This window comes from Anopheles coustani, chromosome 2 (assembly GCF_943734705.1).
Source record: "Anopheles coustani chromosome 2, idAnoCousDA_361_x.2, whole genome shotgun sequence".
Taxonomy (NCBI): domain Eukaryota; kingdom Metazoa; phylum Arthropoda; class Insecta; order Diptera; family Culicidae; genus Anopheles; species Anopheles coustani.
Genome location: NC_071289.1, coordinates 38,989,932 through 39,009,682, shown reverse-complemented (window position 1 = coordinate 39,009,682; position 19,751 = coordinate 38,989,932). Strand labels below are relative to the sequence as shown.

The window sequence follows — 19,751 nt, the reverse complement described above, 5'->3', positions numbered from 1 at the left end:
TTTACCACTTTTTATGTAATTTTACTATTTAGAAAGCCAATACTCCATTCAAAAGGGTACTATTTTGAGAACATTAAAGCATGGTTTAGCAGCATTTCTCTAGCTATGAAATAAATATTTCACAAACAGCACATTTTACTGTGCTGAAAGATAGCATAATATCTATGGACGCATACATCATAATAATTTTAAAACCGGTAGTAAAGATTATGCAAAATAATCCATGAGAAACAAGGGTAAAGACACTTACTGCATTGCACATCCGGATTGCCCGTGTAGCCTGTAATGCACTGGCATACGGCCCGATGGTTCGTGGCATTGCAAAGCGCGTTCGTTCCGCATATCTTCCGGTCGCACGGATCGTCGCACGTCTTGGAGTCGAGGTTACAGTAGCGCCAGTCGGCACAGTCCTCGTCGCGCTCACACTCGGGCCGCTCGATGCGGATACATTCGCCTCGGCTGGTCAACCGATAGCCGTGCTCGATCGGGCAGATACAGCGGCCACGCTCGTCAAGGATGAGACCACGCTCCAGTGCACACTCGCACCGTCCCGTTGCCTCGTCTATCTTGAGACCGTCCTCTTCACGGCACGGTTGGCAATCGTCGTACTCGGACAGCCCGTATCCTGGTGGGCAGACGCATTCTCCGTTGCTATTCCTGACAAAGCCTCGTTCCGTTGGACACAATGCCACTGAAAAAAGCAAATAATTAGTTAGTTAGTATGCAACATATTTCAAGCCATTTCCACATCAACCGTCGGTCGCATTCAGTACTTACTCTTATCACACTGTATCGCTGCATTGCCCTGGTATCCTGGTAGGCACTCGCAAATCATTGTGCGTACCGGAAGCGTGTCAAGCACCTTACAGTTCGAGTTCACGCCGCACGGTTCGGTCACGTTGCACGGATTGACACAGTCGCCCTGTATGCAGGCTGTTTGCGACGGACATTCGCCATCCGTCATACAGCGGTCATCGCGCAGCATGCAACCCTGGAGAGGATCGTTCTCGAACGGTGGCGGACAGGCACATTCCGGTCGATGCTGGTACACCTGGCACTGTTCGTTTTGCGCACAGACTGCTTGTGTTTCGCATGGATTCTCGCACTGACCGTTAATGCATGCCTTGTCCAGCGGGCAGTCGGTATCTCGGCGGCATCCGATCAGCTTGCAGGTTACCCGCGGGTTACCCTCGTAGCCCGGAAGGCACTCGCACACGGCCCGATGGTTGACACCGATACACTCGGCCTGCGGTCCACACGTTTCCATCGAGCAGGCGGGCACGCACTGCCGGTTGAAGCAGGTGGCCTGGCTCGAGCAATCGCTGTCCGAGCGGCACTCGATCTTGATACATTGCGTTTCCGGATCGCCGTCGTAGCCCTGGGTACACGAGCAGACCGGCTTGTGGTCCTTCACGCGACACTCCGCGTTCGGTCCGCAGTTGCACGGATTGCGGCAGATGCTGTTGATGCAGGCCGTGTCGCTCGAACAGTCCGAGTCCGATATGCAACCGGCCTTAACCACCGGTTTGCACGTTCCACTTCCACTGCTGACGTATCCATCTGGGCACGTGCACAGCATGGTGCGTACTGGCGAGGATGGTACTACCTCACAGTGGGCCGGCTGAGTGCATGGTGTAAGCGCATTGCACGGCTCGACGCACCGGTTATCGATACAGGCCAGATGTGACGGGCAGTCCGTATCGGCGCGGCACTCCGGAACAGGCTCCGGCCGACAATCGACGTACGGGTTGCCCACCAGACCCACTGGACAGCGGCAAACGACGAGATGATTCTGCGCACGACATTCCGCTCGCGGCGAGCACGAGTTCTCGTAGATGCACGGGTTAATACACTGCGAGTTGCGGCACTGCTTGTCGTCCGGACAGTCATTATTGCTGCGGCACTCGACCACATTGCACTGCACCAGCGGGTTGCCTCGGTAGCCACTTGGGCACCGGCATTCTGCACGGTTCGCCCGGGCGTAGCACTCCGCTCCGATTCCGCAAGGATCGTTGTCCAGGCATGGATTGACGCAATTGCCGTTGACGCACGCCTTGGTCGACTCGCACTCCGAATCCACCCGGCAGCCGATAGCTCGGCAGGCCACATTGGGATTTCCCTCGTAGCCGTCCTCGCACGAACACACCGCCCGATGGTTCTTGATCGTACAGGTCGCGTGTGTTCCGCAGCTGCACGGATCCCGACACTGCCGGTTAATGCAGGCTTCCTGCTCAGGGCACTCGGAATCGCTGGTGCACACGCCGATCGGTGTTTGCTGGATGACTCGTTGACATTCGCCACGGCTGTCCGGAACGTGCAGTGGAGGACACTCGCACACCATCGTCCGCACAGGCACGCTATCCTGCACGGTACAGAGCGCCGACGCAGCGCACGGCTTAAGTTCATCGCACGGGTTCAGGCATCGGCTGCCGATGCACGCCAATCGGCTCGGACAGTCTCCATCGACGCGACACTCGTCCCGCTCGACGGCCCGAGGTCGACAGAAGGAGAACGGATTACCTTCCGGCAGATGCTCGGGGCACTTGCACTGCGCCTGGTGGTTCATCGCAAAGCACTGGGCGTTCTGGGCACACGGCGAGTTGGCGCACGGGTCCACGCACTGCTCCCGCTGGCAGGCCATCGTCTTGGCACACTCACCATCGTAGTGGCATTCGACGCGCCGGCATCGCTCGAACGGATTGCCCTCCAGACCCGGCAGACAACGGCACGCCGCCCGATGACGGTCACCGTAGCATTCGGCGTTGATCGCGCACGGATCCTGCAGCAGACACGGATTGACGCATTCGCCGGTCGTGCACTGCTTGTCGTTTGTGCAGTCCGAGTCGCTTTCACACTCCAGCTTGAAGCAGCCGGACTGCGCATTGCCGGAATAGCCCGGTCGGCAGCTGCAGACCGGATAGTGATCCTTTACGAAGCAGTCCGCGTTCTGACCGCAGTTGCACGGATTGGCGCATATTTCGTTCACGCACGTTTCGCTTTGTGTACAGTCCGAGTTCGAACGACACCTTGGCAAGTCTCCAGCGGCTAAAGGTGGTTAGAAAAACATTTTCATTAGAACTTCAACTTAAAAAATTGGGAAAATATTTGTAAAAACGGTGTACAACTTTGTTGTTCATTTATCTTAAGATGTTATGCAAAAAGGTGAATACTTACGTGGCACACAATTTCCGTTCGCATCCATCGTAAATCCGTTCGGGCAGTTGCACATCGCCTTATGGTTGTCCACGCGGCAAAGCGCTCCCCGTCCGCAGGCATCTCCAGCGCACGGATTGACGCAACGGTCGTTGAAGCACGAACGATCCACGGCACAGTCATCGTCCACAGTACACTCCTTCGGTGTCGTCACCCTCGGTTCCGGCAAACACTCCACGTGTGGACTTCCGACGTAACCCGGCGCACAGCTACACTGCGCCCGATGCCCGATGGACGTACATTGCGCGTTTATACCGCACGGATCAATCTTGCAGGCCGTAATGCACTGGCCGCGCTGACATCGGTCCGTATCGGCGCAGTCGTTGTCCGCGAGGCATTCTTCGATCACGATCGGTTTGCAGCTACCGGAGCGATCCATCAGCATGTCCGTCTGGCAGGCGCAAATGATCGTCCGCAGCGGAAGCGTATCGATCACACTGCACGTCTGCTGACTCGTACATGGCGTCAGTTCTGTGCACGGGTTGACACAGCGGTTACGGATACAGGCCTGCTGTGAGCGGCACTCGCTGTCCATTCGGCACTCGGGTTCGGGTTCATCACGCGCGCACTCAACGTACGGATTACCGCGCATTCCCGGGCCGCACTCACAGCTCGCCTGGTGGTTCCGCGCGACACAGGTGGCCGTACGGGCGCACGTTTCATCGTCGCACACGGGGCGGCAGACGCGGTTTAACCGATCGCACGCTTCGTGCTCCGCGCAGTCCTCGTTGTACTGGCACATACCGGTGACGCACGATACGAATGGATTACCCTGCGTGCCGGGCGGGCAGATGCATACAGCCCGGTGGCTTTGGGCGACACAGTTGGCACCCCTGCCGCACTGCGTGGCACCGTACGTGCACGGACTGATGCATTTCTCGTTGAAACACGCCTTATCGAAGGGACACTCCGCATCGACCTTACATTCCGCTAAAAAGCCAACGAACGAAGTGTATTATTAATACTCGCAGCAATTGCCAGACAAACTCGTTGCTGTGCAAACAGATACTTACGCTTGTAGCATTGCGTTTTCGGATCTCCACCCCAACCGATCGGGCACGTGCAGTGCGGCCGGTGGTAGATGGCGCGACACTCGGCATTGCCACCGCACGGATTGCTACCGGCGCACGGATCCTGGCAACGTTCGTTGATGCACGCCATGCTCGACGAACAATCCGCATCGACAACGCACTCAGGCGACACGACTGGCGGCTTGTAGCAGTTCTGGAACGGATCACCCACCGTGCCGATCGGGCAGGAGCAGATCGCTTTGTGGCTTTGTGCCAAACATTCTGCGGTCGGTGCGCACGGGTTGAAGTTACTGCATACGTCGACGCACACGCGCGCCCGGCATGACTCGGTGGGCGCACACTCGACGTCGCTGTAGCATCCCGGTTCGTCTTTGGAAACTAGTGCAGCAAAAAAATTTAAACAGGGTAACGTTAGTTTAAAGAAAATATAAAAAGTATACGAATGCTTTTTCCGAAGAAGAAACGATACAACACTACGAAGCATTTACTAAGGAAAGATCAAGCATGGGTTGTTTTAGGCGGAGAATGTTAAAAATATAAAACAAATAGAGCATTATAATCTACAAGGACACCTTCATGGCCTACAATACAGCGTTTTACAGTTCACCTAGCAACCGGTGCAGTGTATGTAGAACATCAAGAATGATAGCCTACTGCAAAGTATTTGATGTAGAATAGCAAAACCCACAAGTGGCAACACAAACCGGTAAGTAGAATATCCATCACTTTCTAGGATCTACCAGAATGAAAGTTGTCTCATGGATGTTCGAAGTAGAGACGACCAGTTGAAAGGTACAGGATAAGGTAGGCTATGATCGCTTTTTCGCATCAGAAAACGAGCGCGAATCACAACAATCCTCGCAAAAGTATGTTTTCGACCGGAAAGCGATTTTCCCCTACTTTTACCTGCACCCCTCAACTGGTCGTGCCTACTACAAACATCCACGCGACAACTTTCATTCTGGTAGATCCTAGAAAGTGATGGATATTCTACTTACCGGTTTGTGTTGCCACTTGTGGGTTTTGCTATTCTACATCAAATACTCTGCAGTAGGCTATCATTCTTGATGTTCTACATACACTGCTCCGGTTGCTAGATGAGCTGTAAAACGCTGTAAGTGAGGAAATGAAAATATGGTATTCTTCTGGAATAGAGAACAAAAATTAGAAAAACATCTAAGCGCAAGTACACCACCAAAGCAGCTACGAGGAACGGTAAGCGGTAATAGAAGGGAACTCGCGTTTTCCGCATAGAGAGTTGAAACTCACCAGGCAAGCACTGCCTTTCGGCGTCACCTGCGTATCCTTCATCACAAACACAGTACATCGTGCGCAATGGTAGCGTATCCTGTACCGTACAGGTGGCGTGCTCGGCACATGGTTTCGTTTCCGTGCACGGGTTCTTGCAAATGCCGCTGAAGCAGGCCAGCTTACTCGGGCAGTCCGCATCCATCGTACACTGTGCGGGATCCCGTACCGGAACTGTAAGGCAATGTTGAAAAGGAGTTGAGTTAGTTAATCAGTTTCATTACAACGCAAGTAGATGAGCTGAGCCAAACTCTAACTTACTCTTTTCGCACGAAAATTGTGGATCACCGGTGTAGCCCGGTGGACAGCGGCAGCTCGCCTGATGGTTGTCCACACGGCACTGCGCGTTCGGTGCACAGTTGCACGGATCTCGGCACTGCTCGTTCTGGCACGACTGGTGGTACGGGCATTCGTCGTTGCTCGTACACTCCGGCCGAGTGCATCCGACCAGTGGATTTCCTCTGTACCCATCGATGCAGTGGCAGCGGGCGTTATGGTTGTAGTCCGACTTGCACACGGCGTTGCGGCCGCACTGTGTATGGCGGCACGGGTCGATACAGTTCCGGTTGACGCACGCCTCCGTTGCCGGGCAGTCACTGTCGCTGCGGCATCCAATTTCGTAGCAGGCCAGTTGCGCGTTGCCCGTATAGCCTTCGCGGCAAGCGCAAATCGCACGATGGAACTGGACGCGACACTCGGCGTTCTGCGTGCACAAGCCTGTACCGACGATGCAAGGGTTCTGGCACTGGCCGTTGATGCACGCCTTGTCGTTTGTGCACTGACCGTCGCTGGTACACTCTGGCTGTGGCTGTGGCGGCTCGTCCCGTTGCACCATACACTGCACGAACGGTGAACCAACGTGCCGGGCCGGACAGGAACATACCGGCGCATGGTTGATCACATTGCAGAGCGCATTCAGGCCGCACGCACCAACGCACGGATCCTGGCACTTCTGATTGTAGCATGCCCGGTTGGTCGAGCAGTCCGAGTTGATGATACACTCCGGGTACTGACATTCGGCGCGGTCGCCCACTACGCGGCAAATTCCGTTCGAACGACACGGTGACGGGCTGCATGGATCCTTCGGCGGTGCCTGCTGGCATTCCACGAACGGATCCCCAATCATGTTGCTCGGGCACGAGCACACCGGGCTGTTGTTGATCGCGTGGCAGACGGCACGATAGCCGCACACACCCGGGCACGGATCGACGCATTTTTTGTTCACACAGGTTCGGTCGCGCGGGCAGTCGCTGTTGATCACGCACTCCGGATAGCAGCCGCGTCCGAATGGGCTTCCCTTGAACTCGGGCAAGCACTCGCATACCGCATTTCCATTGAACACGCGGCAAACAGTGTTCTGGCCGCAAGGAGACGGATAGCAAGGATCTGACGGTGGCGGAGGAACTGCAAGTATAGAAACACAAGAATATAAGCAACTTTTCAATCGGCACGGTTCAGTGTAAGACTTACCTTCCTCGCGAAGGCACTGCTCGAACGCATTACCCTTCATGCCGTCTGGGCACGAGCAGACCGGTGTGTGGTTGACCACGGCACATTCCGCCTGCCTTCCGCACACACCAGGACACGGGTCTTTGCAGCGGTTGTTAATGCAGGCCAAAGACTTCTGACAGTCTCCATTGCTGACACATTCTGGGCGACACGATTCGTACGGATTACCGAAATAGTTTTCGATGCACTCGCACAATGGCGCACCATTGTTGGCTGGGCGACACCGGGCATTGGTACCGCACGGCGACGGGTAGCACGAGTCCTTCGGTCCAGCTTGCGGCGGTGGTTTGGTAACTGTAAACGAAGGTAAACGATGTTAAATAGTGGCTTATATTGTCGATAGATATTTCTAAAAATCATTCAATGAAGTAGTCAAATAAAATTATATATTATACGCGCAATACACAAACACAAACTATGCAATAGGTCTAAACACTCACTTCGCAGGGTACAAGCTCGGAACGGATCTCCTTCGTAACCGTCCGGACAGAAGCAGTTGGCAACGTGCAACGAAACGTGACAGTTGGCATCGATACCACAGGCGTTAAGGCACGGATCGACACACTTCTGTCTCGAGCACGCAAGCACCCTCGAGCAATCGGAATGACTGGTACACTCTGGACGGCAGTTTGGCGGCGCTCCCAACATGTCCGGCTGACAACTGCACGATGGAACGCCATTGGAGTCGATACAAAGAGCGTTCGGACCGCATGGATTTGGTTGGCAAGGATCGGCAGGAATATTTAGAGGTGGAGATTTCTCAACTACAACGTAAAGCGTGGAACGGTTAGATACAACGGTCCAAGGTAGGAGCAAGCGAAAATAGCAACATTACCAATTTCATAGCATCTTGTGAACGGATCACCGGTCATCCGAGGTGGACAGCTGCATATCGGGTTATGGTTGACCACTGTACAGCGTGCCGAGAAACCGCAGCTTCCAGGGCACGGGTCCGCACATTTGAAGTTAACGCAGGCCTGGTTTAGCGGACACTCAGAATTTCCGGTACATTCTGGTCGGCACATTGGCGGATTTCCAATGTATCCCGACAAACACGAACACACGGCCTGTCCGTTGATTTCGCGACATTGGCTATTCGGTCCGCACGGCGATGGACTGCACGGATTCGTCACGACTGGCGTTTGCTGGGGACGACACTGCACAAATGCGTTTCCGGCCATCCCATCAGGGCATCGGCACATCGGAATGTGATTGATCACCTCGCATAACGCATCTTGTCCACATGTACCCGGGCAAGGATCGACACATTTGCTACGAATACAGGCCCTATCCCGAGCGCAGTCTGAGTTCAAGACGCACTCTGGCCTGCAGCCTCGGTATGGATCGCCTTGATATTCTGGCAAACATGTGCAAATACCGTCCTGGCACTGAGCATTCGCTCCACATGGCGATGGATTGCAGGGATCATCGTTGACCGGTTCAGGTGCTGTTGGATGAAGGGACCAAGTTATCAAGAGATCTGGGACACAACCGATCGTGGGGGGATTCTTACGTGGTGGAGGCATAGGTCGACAACTGGTGAAGGGATCTCCAGTATATCCTTCTTCGCAAGAGCATATAGGAGTGTGGTTGATCACGTTGCATCTTGCGTTGATACCACACGATCCAGGACAAGGGTCTCGACACTTCTCGTTCATGCAAGCCTGGTTACTTGGACACTCCGCGTTGATCGAACACTCAGGTCGACAATTTGGCGGAGCTCCAATATAATTGGCCAAACATGAGCAAGAGGGACTTCCATTGATATCTCGACATTGAGAATTTGGACCACACGGAGAAGGGAAGCATGGATTCCTGGGAGCGATAGGCATATCTTGAACCGGAGCTATAGTGGAAAAGAAAAGAGACACAGCGGAGTTGAAGATCGGCACGAAGGATTGAGTCAAGCGGATAGGCTTACGTGGTATGGGGTAACATCTTGTGAACGGATCGCCAGTGAATCCTGATTGACACGAGCAGATGGGACTGTGGTTGTTGACGTTGCATCTTGCATTGGTGCCACACGTTCCTGGACACGGGTCAACACACTTCTGGTTGACACATGCCTTGTCCAAGGCGCATTCCGAGCTCACTACACACTCCGGACGACATCCTGGAGGCGAGCCTACATAGGTTGGCAGACACGAACAAACGGCCTGTCCGTTCACCTCTCGGCATTGGCTGTTCGGACCACAGGGACTCGGTTGGCAAGGATTAACATACTCTTGCACCGCTGTAGACAAGGGAAAAGACAGAGTGTGTTTCAGAATGTGGGGGGTAACATAACAGGTAGCAAAAAGCAAGGGCACTGGGAAGGGATTTGCGAAGTCGTACTCGTCATAGCGTCATTGTTTGTTTGGGGAGTTTCGTCAAAGAGTCTTAGTGAAGGCAAGTCACGGGCAGATATTCTAAGTAACTAAGCTCAGTCGAATGAAGCAAGAACTAAGCACGCATCAGGCATAAGAGTTGAGATTCTTACGTTCTCTCTGTTGAATGTCACAATATCGGAATGGATCTCCTTCATATCCAGGGAAACAGGTACACGAGGGCAAGTGATTGACGACTTGACAGTCAGCGTTCTGACCGCAGGTGCCAGGACAAGGATCCTGACACTTGTTTCTCACACATGCCCTGTTTGACGGACAATCCGAATTGAGCACACACTCTGGACGGCATCCTTCGTAAGGGTTTCCAAAGTGATCCTCAATACATGTACATGCTCCAGCACCGTTTTGTTCCCTGCACTGAGCGTTGGCGCCACATGGGTTGGGTATGCAAGGTGTCGTCTGATCTTTGGGCGTATCTTGTTGGAATGGTACGCACTGCGTGAACGGATCTCCTGTGTATCCAACAGCGCAAATACACATGGGTGTATGACTAACAACCCTGCATTCGGCATTGGCTCCACAGGCCCCAGGACACGGATCTTGACACTTTTGGCGTATGCAAGCCAAGTTATTAGAACAATCGGAATTGCTGATACATTCCGGTCGGCAATTAGGCGGAGCACCTATCATACCCTCCACGCATGTACAAGATGGCGAATCGCCTACTGCACGGCATTGGGCGTTCGGCCCACAAGGAGACGGTTGGCATGGATTGGTAGGAGTCATTTGTACAGGCGGCTCGACTGAAAGTGATCAAGAACGTTGTAAAGAGACGATCGTGAGTAACAAAACTCAGGAACAAAAAACAAGAAGGGAAGAAACATACTCATTTGCTGACAACGAACGAAGGGGTCACCCGTGAACCTTTCTGGGCAGCTGCATATCGGGTTGTGATTGACAACTGAACATCTAGCTCCCACTCCGCATGTTCCAGGGCAAGGATCCCTACATTTTTGGTTTGAACAAGCCTGGTTCTGAGGGCATTCAGCACTCACAACACACTCTGGTCGACAAGTCGGAGGACTTCCTAAGAATCCAGGCACGCAAGAGCACACGGCCTGTCCGTTGATTTCGCGACATTGGCTATTCGGTCCGCACGGCGATGGACTGCACGGATTCGTCACGACTGGCGTTTGCTGTGGACGACACTGCACAAATGCGTTTCCGGCCATCCCATCAGGGCATCGGCACATCGGAATGTGATTGATCACCTCGCATAACGCATCTTGTCCACATGTACCCGGGCAAGGATCGACACATTTGCTACGAATACAGGCCCTATCCCGAGCGCAGTCTGAGTTCAAGACGCACTCTGGCCTGCAGCCTCGGTATGGATCGCCTTGATATTCTGGCAAACATGTGCAAATACCGTCCTGACACTGAGCATTCGCTCCACATGGCGATGGATTGCAGGGATCATCGTTGACCGGTTCAGGTGCTGTTGGATGAAGGGACCAAGTTATCAAGAGATCTGGGACACAACCGATCGTGGGGGGATTCTTACGTGGTGGAGGCATAGGTCGACAACTGGTGAAGGGATCTCCAGTATATCCTTCTTCGCAAGAGCATATAGGAGTGTGGTTGATCACGTTGCATCTTGCGTTGATACCACACGATCCAGGACAAGGGTCTCGACACTTCTCGTTCATGCAAGCCTGGTTACTTGGACACTCCGCGTTGATCGAACACTCAGGTCGACAATTTGGCGGAGCTCCAATATAATTGGCCAAACATGAGCAAGAGGGACTACCATTGATATCTCGACATTGAGAATTTGGACCACACGGAGAAGGGAAGCATGGATTCCTGGGAGCGATAGGCATATCTTGAACCGGAGCTATAGTGGAAAAGAGTAGAGACACAGCGGAATTGAAGACCGGCACGAAGGATTGAGTCAAGCGGAAAGGCCTTACGTGGTATGGGGTAACATCTTGTGAACGGATCGCCAGTGAATCCTGATTGACATGAGCAGATGGGACTGTGGTTGTTGACGTTGCATCTTGCATTGGTGCCACACGTTCCTGGACACGGGTCAACACACTTCTGGTTGACACATGCCTTGTCCAAGGCGCATTCCGAGCTCACTACACACTCCGGACGACATCCTGGAGGCGAGCCTACATAGGTTGGCAGACACGAACAAACGGCCTGTCCATTCACCTCTCGGCATTGGCTGTTCGGACCACAGGGACTCGGTTGGCAAGGATTAACGTACTCTTGCACCGCTGTAGACAAGGGGAAAGACAGGGTGTGTTTCAGAATGTGGGGGGTAACATAACAGGTAGCGAAAAGCAAGGGCACTGGGAAGGGATTTGCGAAGTCGTACTCGTCATAGCGTCATTGTTTGTTTGGGGAGTTTCGTCAAAGAGTCTTAGTGAAGGCAAGTCACGGGCAGATATTCTAAGTAACTAAGCTCAGTCGAATGAAGCAAGAACTAAGCACGCATCAGGCATAAGAGTTAAGATTCTTACGTTCTCTCTGTTGAATGTCACAATATCGGAATGGATCTCCTTCATATCCAGGGAAACAGGTACACGAGGGCAAGTGATTGACGACTTGACAGTCAGCGTTCTGACCGCAGGTGCCAGGACAAGGATCCTGACACTTGTTTCTCACACATGCCCTGTTTGACGGACAATCCGAATTGAGCACACACTCTGGACGGCATCCTTCGTAAGGGTTTCCAAAGTGATCCTCAATACATGTACATGCTCCAGCACCGTTTTGTTCCCTGCACTGAGCGTTGGCGCCACATGGGTTGGGTATGCAAGGTGTCGTCTGATCTTTGGGCGTATCTTGTTGGAATGGTACGCACTGCGTGAACGGATCTCCTGTGTATCCAACAGCGCAAATACACATGGGTGTATGACTAACAACCCTGCATTCGGCATTGGCTCCACAGGCCCCAGGACACGGATCTTGACACTTTTGGCGTATGCAAGCCAAGTTATTAGAACAATCGGAATTGCTGATACATTCCGGTCGGCAATTAGGCGGAGCACCTATCATACCCTCCACGCATGTACAAGATGGCGAATCGCCTACTGCACGGCATTGGGCGTTCGGCCCACAAGGAGACGGTTGGCATGGATTGGTAGGAGTCATTTGTACAGGCGGCTCGACTGAAAGTGATCAAGAACGTTGTAAAGAGACGATCGTGAGTAACAAAACTCAGGAACAAAAAACAAGAAGGGAAGAAACATACTCATTTGCTGACAACGAACGAAGGGGTCACCCGTGAACCTTTCTGGGCAGCTGCATATCGGGTTGTGATTGACAACTGAACATCTAGCTCCCACTCCGCATGTTCCAGGGCAAGGATCCCTACATTTTTGGTTTGAACAAGCCTGGTTCTGAGGGCATTCAGCACTCACAACACACTCTGGTCGGCAAGTCGGAGGACTTCCTAAGAATCCAGGCACGCAAGAGCACACGGCCTGTCCGTTGATTTCGCGACATTGGCTATTCGGTCCGCACGGCGATGGACTGCACGGATTCGTCACGACTGGCGTTTGCTGTGGACGACACTGCACTAATGCGTTTCCGGCCATCCCATCAGGGCATCGGCACATCGGAATGTGATTGATCACCTCGCATAACGCATCTTGTCCACATGTACCCGGGCAAGGATCGACACATTTGCTACGAATACAGGCCCTATCCCGAGCGCAGTCTGAGTTCAAGACGCACTCTGGCCTGCAGCCTCGGTATGGATCGCCTTGATATTCTGGCAAACATGTGCAAATACCGTCCTGACACTGAGCATTCGCTCCACATGGCGATGGATTGCAGGGATCATCGTTGACCGGTTCAGGTGCTGTTGGATGAAGGGACCAAGTTATCAAGAGATCTGGGACACAACCGATCGTGGGGGGATTCTTACGTGGTGGAGGCATAGGTCGACAACTGGTGAAGGGATCTCCAGTATATCCTTCTTCGCAAGAGCATATAGGAGTGTGGTTGATCACGTTGCATCTTGCGTTGATACCACACGATCCAGGACAAGGGTCTCGACACTTCTCGTTCATGCAAGCCTGGTTACTTGGACACTCCGCGTTGATCGAACACTCAGGTCGACAATTTGGCGGAGCTCCAATATAATTGGCCAAACATGAGCAAGAGGGACTTCCATTGATATCTCGACATTGAGAATTTGGACCACACGGAGAAGGGAAGCATGGATTCCTGGGAGCGATAGGCATATCTTGAACCGGAGCTATAGTGGAAAAGAGTAGAGACACAGCGGAGTTGAAGATCGGCACGAAGGATTGAGTCAAGCGGAAAGGCCTTACGTGGTATGGGGTAACATCTTGTGAACGGATCGCCAGTGAATCCTGATTGACACGAGCAGATGGGACTGTGGTTGTTGACGTTGCATCTTGCATTGGTGCCACACGTTCCTGGACACGGGTCAACACACTTCTGGTTGACACATGCCTTGTCCAAGGCGCATTCCGAGCTCACTACACACTCCGGACGACATCCTGGAGGCGAGCCTACATAGGTTGGCAGACACGAACAAACGGCCTGTCCATTCACCTCTCGACATTGGCTGTTCGGACCACAGGGACTCGGTTGGCAAGGATTAACATACTCTTGCACCGCTGTAGACAAGGGGAAAGACAGGGTGTGTTTCAGAATGTGGGGGGTAACATAACAGGTGGCGAAAAGCAAGAGCACTGGGAAGGGATTTGCGAAGTCGTACTCGTCATAGCGTCATTGTTTGTTTGGGGAGTTTCGTCAAAGAGTCTTAGTGAAGGCAAGTCACGGGCAAATATTCTAAGTAACTAAGCTCAGTCGAATGAAGCAAGAACTAAGCACGCATCAGGCATAAGAGTTGAGATTCTTACGTTCTCTCTGTTGAATGTCACAATATCGGAATGGATCTCCTTCATATCCAGGGAAACAGGTACACGAGGGCAAGTGATTGACGACTTGACAGTCAGCGTTCTGACCGCAGGTGCCAGGACAAGGATCCTGACACTTGTTTCTCACACATGCCCTGTTTGACGGACAATCCGAATTGAGCACACACTCTGGACGGCATCCTTCGTAAGGGTTTCCAAAGTGATCCTCAATACATGTACATGCTCCAGCACCGTTTTGTTCCCTGCACTGAGCGTTGGCGCCACATGGGTTGGGTATGCAAGGTGTCGTCTGATCTTTGGGCGTATCTTGTTGGAATGGTACGCACTGCGTGAACGGATCTCCTGTGTATCCAACAGCGCAAATACACATGGGTGTATGACTAACAACCCTGCATTCGGCATTGGCTCCACAGGCCCCAGGACACGGATCTTGACACTTTTGGCGTATGCAAGCCAAGTTATTAGAACAATCGGAATTGCTGATACATTCCGGTCGGCAATTAGGCGGAGCACCTATCATACCCTCCACGCATGTACAAGATGGCGAATCGCCTACTGCACGGCATTGGGCGTTCGGCCCACAAGGAGACGGTTGGCATGGATTGGTAGGAGTCATTTGTACAGGCGGCTCGACTGAAAGTGATCAAGAACGTTGTAAAGAGACGATCGTGAGTAACAAAACTCAGGAACAAAAACCAAGAAGGGATGAAACATACTCATTTGCTGACAACGAACGAAGGGGTCACCCGTGAACCTTTCTGGGCAGCTGCATATCGGGTTGTGATTGACAACTGAACATCTAGCTCCCACTCCGCATGTTCCAGGGCAAGGATCCCTACATTTTTGGTTTGAACAAGCCTGGTTCTGAGGGCATTCAGCACTCACAACACACTCTGGTCGACAAGTCGGAGGACTTCCTAAGAATCCAGGCACGCAAGAGCACACGGCCTGTCCGTTGATTTCGCGACATTGGCTATTCGGTCCGCACGGCGATGGACTGCACGGATTCGTCACGACTGGCGTTTGCTGTGGACGACACTGCACAAATGCGTTTCCGGCCATCCCATCAGGGCATCGGCACATCGGAATGTGATTGATCACCTCGCATAACGCATCTTGTCCACATGTACCCGGGCAAGGATCGACACATTTGCTACGAATACAGGCCCTATCCCGAGCGCAGTCTGAGTTCAAGACGCACTCTGGCCTGCAGCCTCGGTATGGATCGCCTTGATATTCTGGCAAACATGTGCAAATACCGTCCTGACACTGAGCATTCGCTCCACATGGCGATGGATTGCAGGGATCATCGTTGACCGGTTCAGGTGCTGTTGGATGAAGGGACCAAGTTATCAAGAGATCTGGGACACAACCGATCGTGGGGGGATTCTTACGTGGTGGAGGCATAGGTCGACAACTGGTGAAGGGATCTCCAGTATATCCTTCTTCGCAAGAGCATATAGGAGTGTGGTTGATCACGTTGCATCTTGCGTTGATACCACACGATCCAGGACAAGGGTCTCGACACTTCTCGTTCATGCAAGCCTGGTTACTTGGACACTCCGCGTTGATCGAACACTCAGGTCGACAATTTGGCGGAGCTCCAATATAATTGGCCAAACATGAGCAAGAGGGACTTCCATTGATATCTCGACATTGAGAATTTGGACCACACGGAGAAGGGAAGCATGGATTCCTGGGAGCGATAGGCATATCTTGAACCGGAGCTATAGTGGAAAAGAGTAGAGACACAGCGGAGTTGAAGATCGGCACGAAGGATTGAGTCAAGCGGAAAGGCCTTACGTGGTATGGGGTAACATCTTGTGAACGGATCGCCAGTGAATCCTGATTGACACGAGCAGATGGGACTGTGGTTGTTGACGTTGCATCTTGCATTGGTGCCACACGTTCCTGGACACGGGTCAACACACTTCTGGTTGACACATGCCTTGTCCAAGGCGCATTCCGAGCTCACTACACACTCCGGACGACATCCTGGAGGCGAGCCTACATAGGTTGGCAGACACGAACAAACGGCCTGTCCATTCACCTCTCGGCATTGGCTGTTCGGACCACAGGGACTCGGTTGGCAAGGATTAACATACTCTTGCACCGCTGTAGACAAGGGGAAAGACAGGGTGTGTTTCAGAATGTGGGGGGTAACATAACACGTGGCGAAAAGCAAGGGCACTGGGAAGGGATTTGCGAAGTCGTACTCTTCATAGCGTCATTGTTTGTTTGGGGAGTTTCGTCAAAGAGTCTTAGTGAAGGCAAGTCACGGGCAGATATTCTAAGTAACTAAGCTCAGTCGAATGAAGCAAGAACTAAGCACGCATCAGGCATAAGAGTTGAGATTCTTACGTTCTCTCTGTTGAATGTCACAATATCGGAATGGATCTCCTTCATATCCAGGGAAACAGGTACACGAGGGCAAGTGATTGACGACTTGACAGTCAGCGTTCTGACCGCAGGTGCCAGGACAAGGATCCTGACACTTGTTTCTCACACATGCCCTGTTTGACGGACAATCCGAATTGAGCACACACTCTGGACGGCATCCTTCGTAAGGGTTTCCAAAGTGATCCTCAACGCATGTACATGCTCCAGCACCGTTTTGTTCCCTGCACTGAGCGTTGGCGCCACATGGGTTGGGTATGCAAGGTGTCGTCTGATCTTTGGGCGTATCTTGTTGGAATGGTACGCACTGCGTGAACGGATCTCCTGTGTATCCAACAGCGCAAATACACATGGGTGTATGACTAACAACCCTGCATTCGGCATTGGCTCCACAGGCCCCAGGACACGGATCTTGACACTTTTGGCGTATGCAAGCCAAGTTATTAGAACAATCGGAATTGCTGATACATTCCGGTCGGCAATTAGGCGGAGCACCTATCATACCCTCCACGCATGTACAAGATGGCGAATCGCCTACTGCACGGCATTGGGCGTTCGGCCCACAAGGAGACGGTTGGCATGGATTGGTAGGAGTCATTTGTACAGGCGGCTCGACTGAAAGTGATCAAGAACGTTGTAAAGAGACGATCGTGAGTAACAAAACTCAGGAACAAAAAACAAGAAGGGAAGAAACATACTCATTTGCTGACAACGAACGAAGGGGTCACCCGTGAACCTTTCTGGGCAGCTGCATATCGGGTTGTGATTGATAACTGAACATCTAGCTCCCACTCCGCATGTTCCAGGGCAAGGATCCCTACATTTTTGGTTTGAACAAGCCTGGTTCTGAGGGCATTCAGCACTCACAACACACTCTGGTCGACAAGTCGGAGGACTTCCTAAGAATCCAGGCACGCAAGAGCACACGGCCTGTCCGTTGATTTCGCGACATTGGCTATTCGGTCCGCACGGCGATGGACTGCACGGATTCGTCACGACTGGCGTTTGCTGTGGACGACACTGCACAAATGCGTTTCCGGCCATCCCATCAGGGCATCGGCACATCGGAATGTGATTGATCACCTCGCATAACGCATCTTGTCCACATGTACCCGGGCAAGGATCGACACATTTGCTACGAATACAGGCCCTATCCCGAGCGCAGTCTGAGTTCAAGACGCACTCTGGCCTGCAGCCTCGGTATGGATCGCCTTGATATTCTGGCAAACATGTGCAAATACCGTCCTGACACTGAGCATTCGCTCCACATGGCGATGGATTGCAGGGATCATCGTTGACCGGTTCAGGTGCTGTTGGATGAAGGGACCAAGTTATCAAGAGATCTGGGACACAACCGATCGTGGGGGGATTCTTACGTGGTGGAGGCATAGGTCGACAACTGGTGAAGGGATCTCCAGTATATCCTTCTTCGCAAGAGCATATAGGAGTGTGGTTGATCACGTTGCATCTTGCGTTGATACCACACGATCCAGGACAAGGGTCTCGACACTTCTCGTTCATGCAAGCCTGGTTACTTGGACACTCCGCGTTGATCGAACACTCAGGTCGACAATTTGGCGGAGCTCCAATATAATTGGCCAAACATGAGCAAGAGGGACTTCCATTGATATCTCGACATTGAGAATTTGGACCACACGGAGAAGGGAAGCATGGATTCCTGGGAGCGATAGGCATATCTTGAACCGGAGCTATAGTGGAAAAGAGTAGAGACACAGCGGAGTTGAAGATCGGCACGAAGGATTGAGTCAAGCGGAAAGGCCTTACGTGGTATGGGGTAACATCTTGTGAACGGATCGCCAGTGAATCCTGATTGACACGAGCAGATGGGACTGTGGTTGTTGACGTTGCATCTTGCATTGGTGCCACACGTTCCTGGACACGGGTCAACACACTTCTGGTTGACACATGCCTTGTCCAAGGCGCATTCCGAGCTCACTACACACTCCGGACGACATCCTGGAGGCGAGCCTACATAGGTTGGCAGACACGAACAAACGGCCTGTCCATTCACCTCTCGACATTGGCTGTTCGGACCACAGGGACTCGGTTGGCAAGGATTAACATACTCTTGCACCGCTGTAGACAATGGGAAAGACAGGGTGTGTTTCAGAATGTGGGGGGTAACATAACAGGTGGCGAAAAGCAAGAGCACTGGGAAGGGATTTGCGAAGTCGTACTCGTCATAGCGTCATTGTTTGTTTGGGGAGTTTCGTCAAAGAGTCTTAGTGAAGGCAAGTCACGGGCAGATATTCTAAGTAACTAAGCTCAGTCGAATGAAGCAAGAACTAAGCACGCATCAGGCATAAGAGTTGAGATTCTTACGTTCTCTCTGTTGAATGTCACAATATCGGAATGGATCTCCTTCATATCCAGGGAAACAGGTACACGAGGGCAAGTGATTGACGACTTGACAGTCAGCGTTCTGACCGCAGGTGCCAGGACAAGGATCCTGACACTTGTTTCTCACACATGCCCTGTTTGACGGACAATCCGAATTGAGCACACACTCTGGACGGCATCCTTCGTAAGGGTTTCCAAAGTGATCCTCAACGCATGTACATGCTCCAGCACCGTTTTGTTCCCTGCACTGAGCGTTGGCGCCACATGGGTTGGGTATGCAAGGTGTCGTCTGATCTTTGGGCGTATCTTGTTGGAATGGTACGCACTGCGTGAACGGATCTCCTGTGTATCCAACAGCGCAAATACACATGGGTGTATGACTAACAACCCTGCATTCGGCATTGGCTCCACAGGCCCCAGGACACGGATCTTGACACTTTTGGCGTATGCAAGCCAAGTTATTAGAACAATCGGAATTGCTGATACATTCCGGTCGGCAATTAGGCGGAGCACCTATCATACCCTCCACGCATGTACAAGATGGCGAATCGCCTACTGCACGGCATTGGGCGTTCGGCCCACAAGGAGACGGTTGGCATGGATTGGTAGGAGTCATTTGTACAGGCGGCTCGACTGAAAGTGATCAAGAACGTTGTAAAGAGACGATCGTGAGTAAC

General features: G+C 52.5%; 1 protein-coding gene across 1 annotated transcript in view; it reads right to left on the bottom strand.

The window, feature by feature from the left end:
* The window catches only part of LOC131266082 (uncharacterized), a 127,344-nt gene that overhangs the window by 4,081 nt on the left and 103,512 nt on the right, over window positions 1-19,751 (bottom strand). Inside the window, exons 52-79 of the mRNA XM_058268435.1 lie at window positions 19,057-19,707; window positions 18,499-18,810; window positions 18,090-18,422; window positions 17,412-18,023; window positions 16,678-17,328; window positions 16,120-16,431; window positions 15,711-16,043; window positions 15,033-15,644; window positions 14,299-14,949; window positions 13,741-14,052; window positions 13,332-13,664; window positions 12,654-13,265; window positions 11,920-12,570; window positions 11,362-11,673; window positions 10,953-11,285; window positions 10,275-10,886; window positions 9,541-10,191; window positions 8,983-9,294; window positions 8,575-8,907; window positions 7,897-8,508; window positions 7,502-7,825; window positions 7,023-7,355; window positions 5,814-6,956; window positions 5,514-5,726; window positions 4,227-4,622; window positions 3,175-4,143; window positions 778-3,045; window positions 251-691 (exon numbers count right to left, since the gene is read on the bottom strand). Of these exons, the coding sequence (XP_058124418.1) occupies window positions 251-691; window positions 778-3,045; window positions 3,175-4,143; window positions 4,227-4,622; window positions 5,514-5,726; window positions 5,814-6,956; window positions 7,023-7,355; window positions 7,502-7,825; window positions 7,897-8,508; window positions 8,575-8,907; window positions 8,983-9,294; window positions 9,541-10,191; window positions 10,275-10,886; window positions 10,953-11,285; window positions 11,362-11,673; window positions 11,920-12,570; window positions 12,654-13,265; window positions 13,332-13,664; window positions 13,741-14,052; window positions 14,299-14,949; window positions 15,033-15,644; window positions 15,711-16,043; window positions 16,120-16,431; window positions 16,678-17,328; window positions 17,412-18,023; window positions 18,090-18,422; window positions 18,499-18,810; window positions 19,057-19,707 (15,627 nt within the window). The remainder of the gene's footprint in view (window positions 1-250; window positions 692-777; window positions 3,046-3,174; window positions 4,144-4,226; window positions 4,623-5,513; window positions 5,727-5,813; window positions 6,957-7,022; window positions 7,356-7,501; window positions 7,826-7,896; window positions 8,509-8,574; window positions 8,908-8,982; window positions 9,295-9,540; window positions 10,192-10,274; window positions 10,887-10,952; window positions 11,286-11,361; window positions 11,674-11,919; window positions 12,571-12,653; window positions 13,266-13,331; window positions 13,665-13,740; window positions 14,053-14,298; window positions 14,950-15,032; window positions 15,645-15,710; window positions 16,044-16,119; window positions 16,432-16,677; window positions 17,329-17,411; window positions 18,024-18,089; window positions 18,423-18,498; window positions 18,811-19,056; window positions 19,708-19,751) is intronic.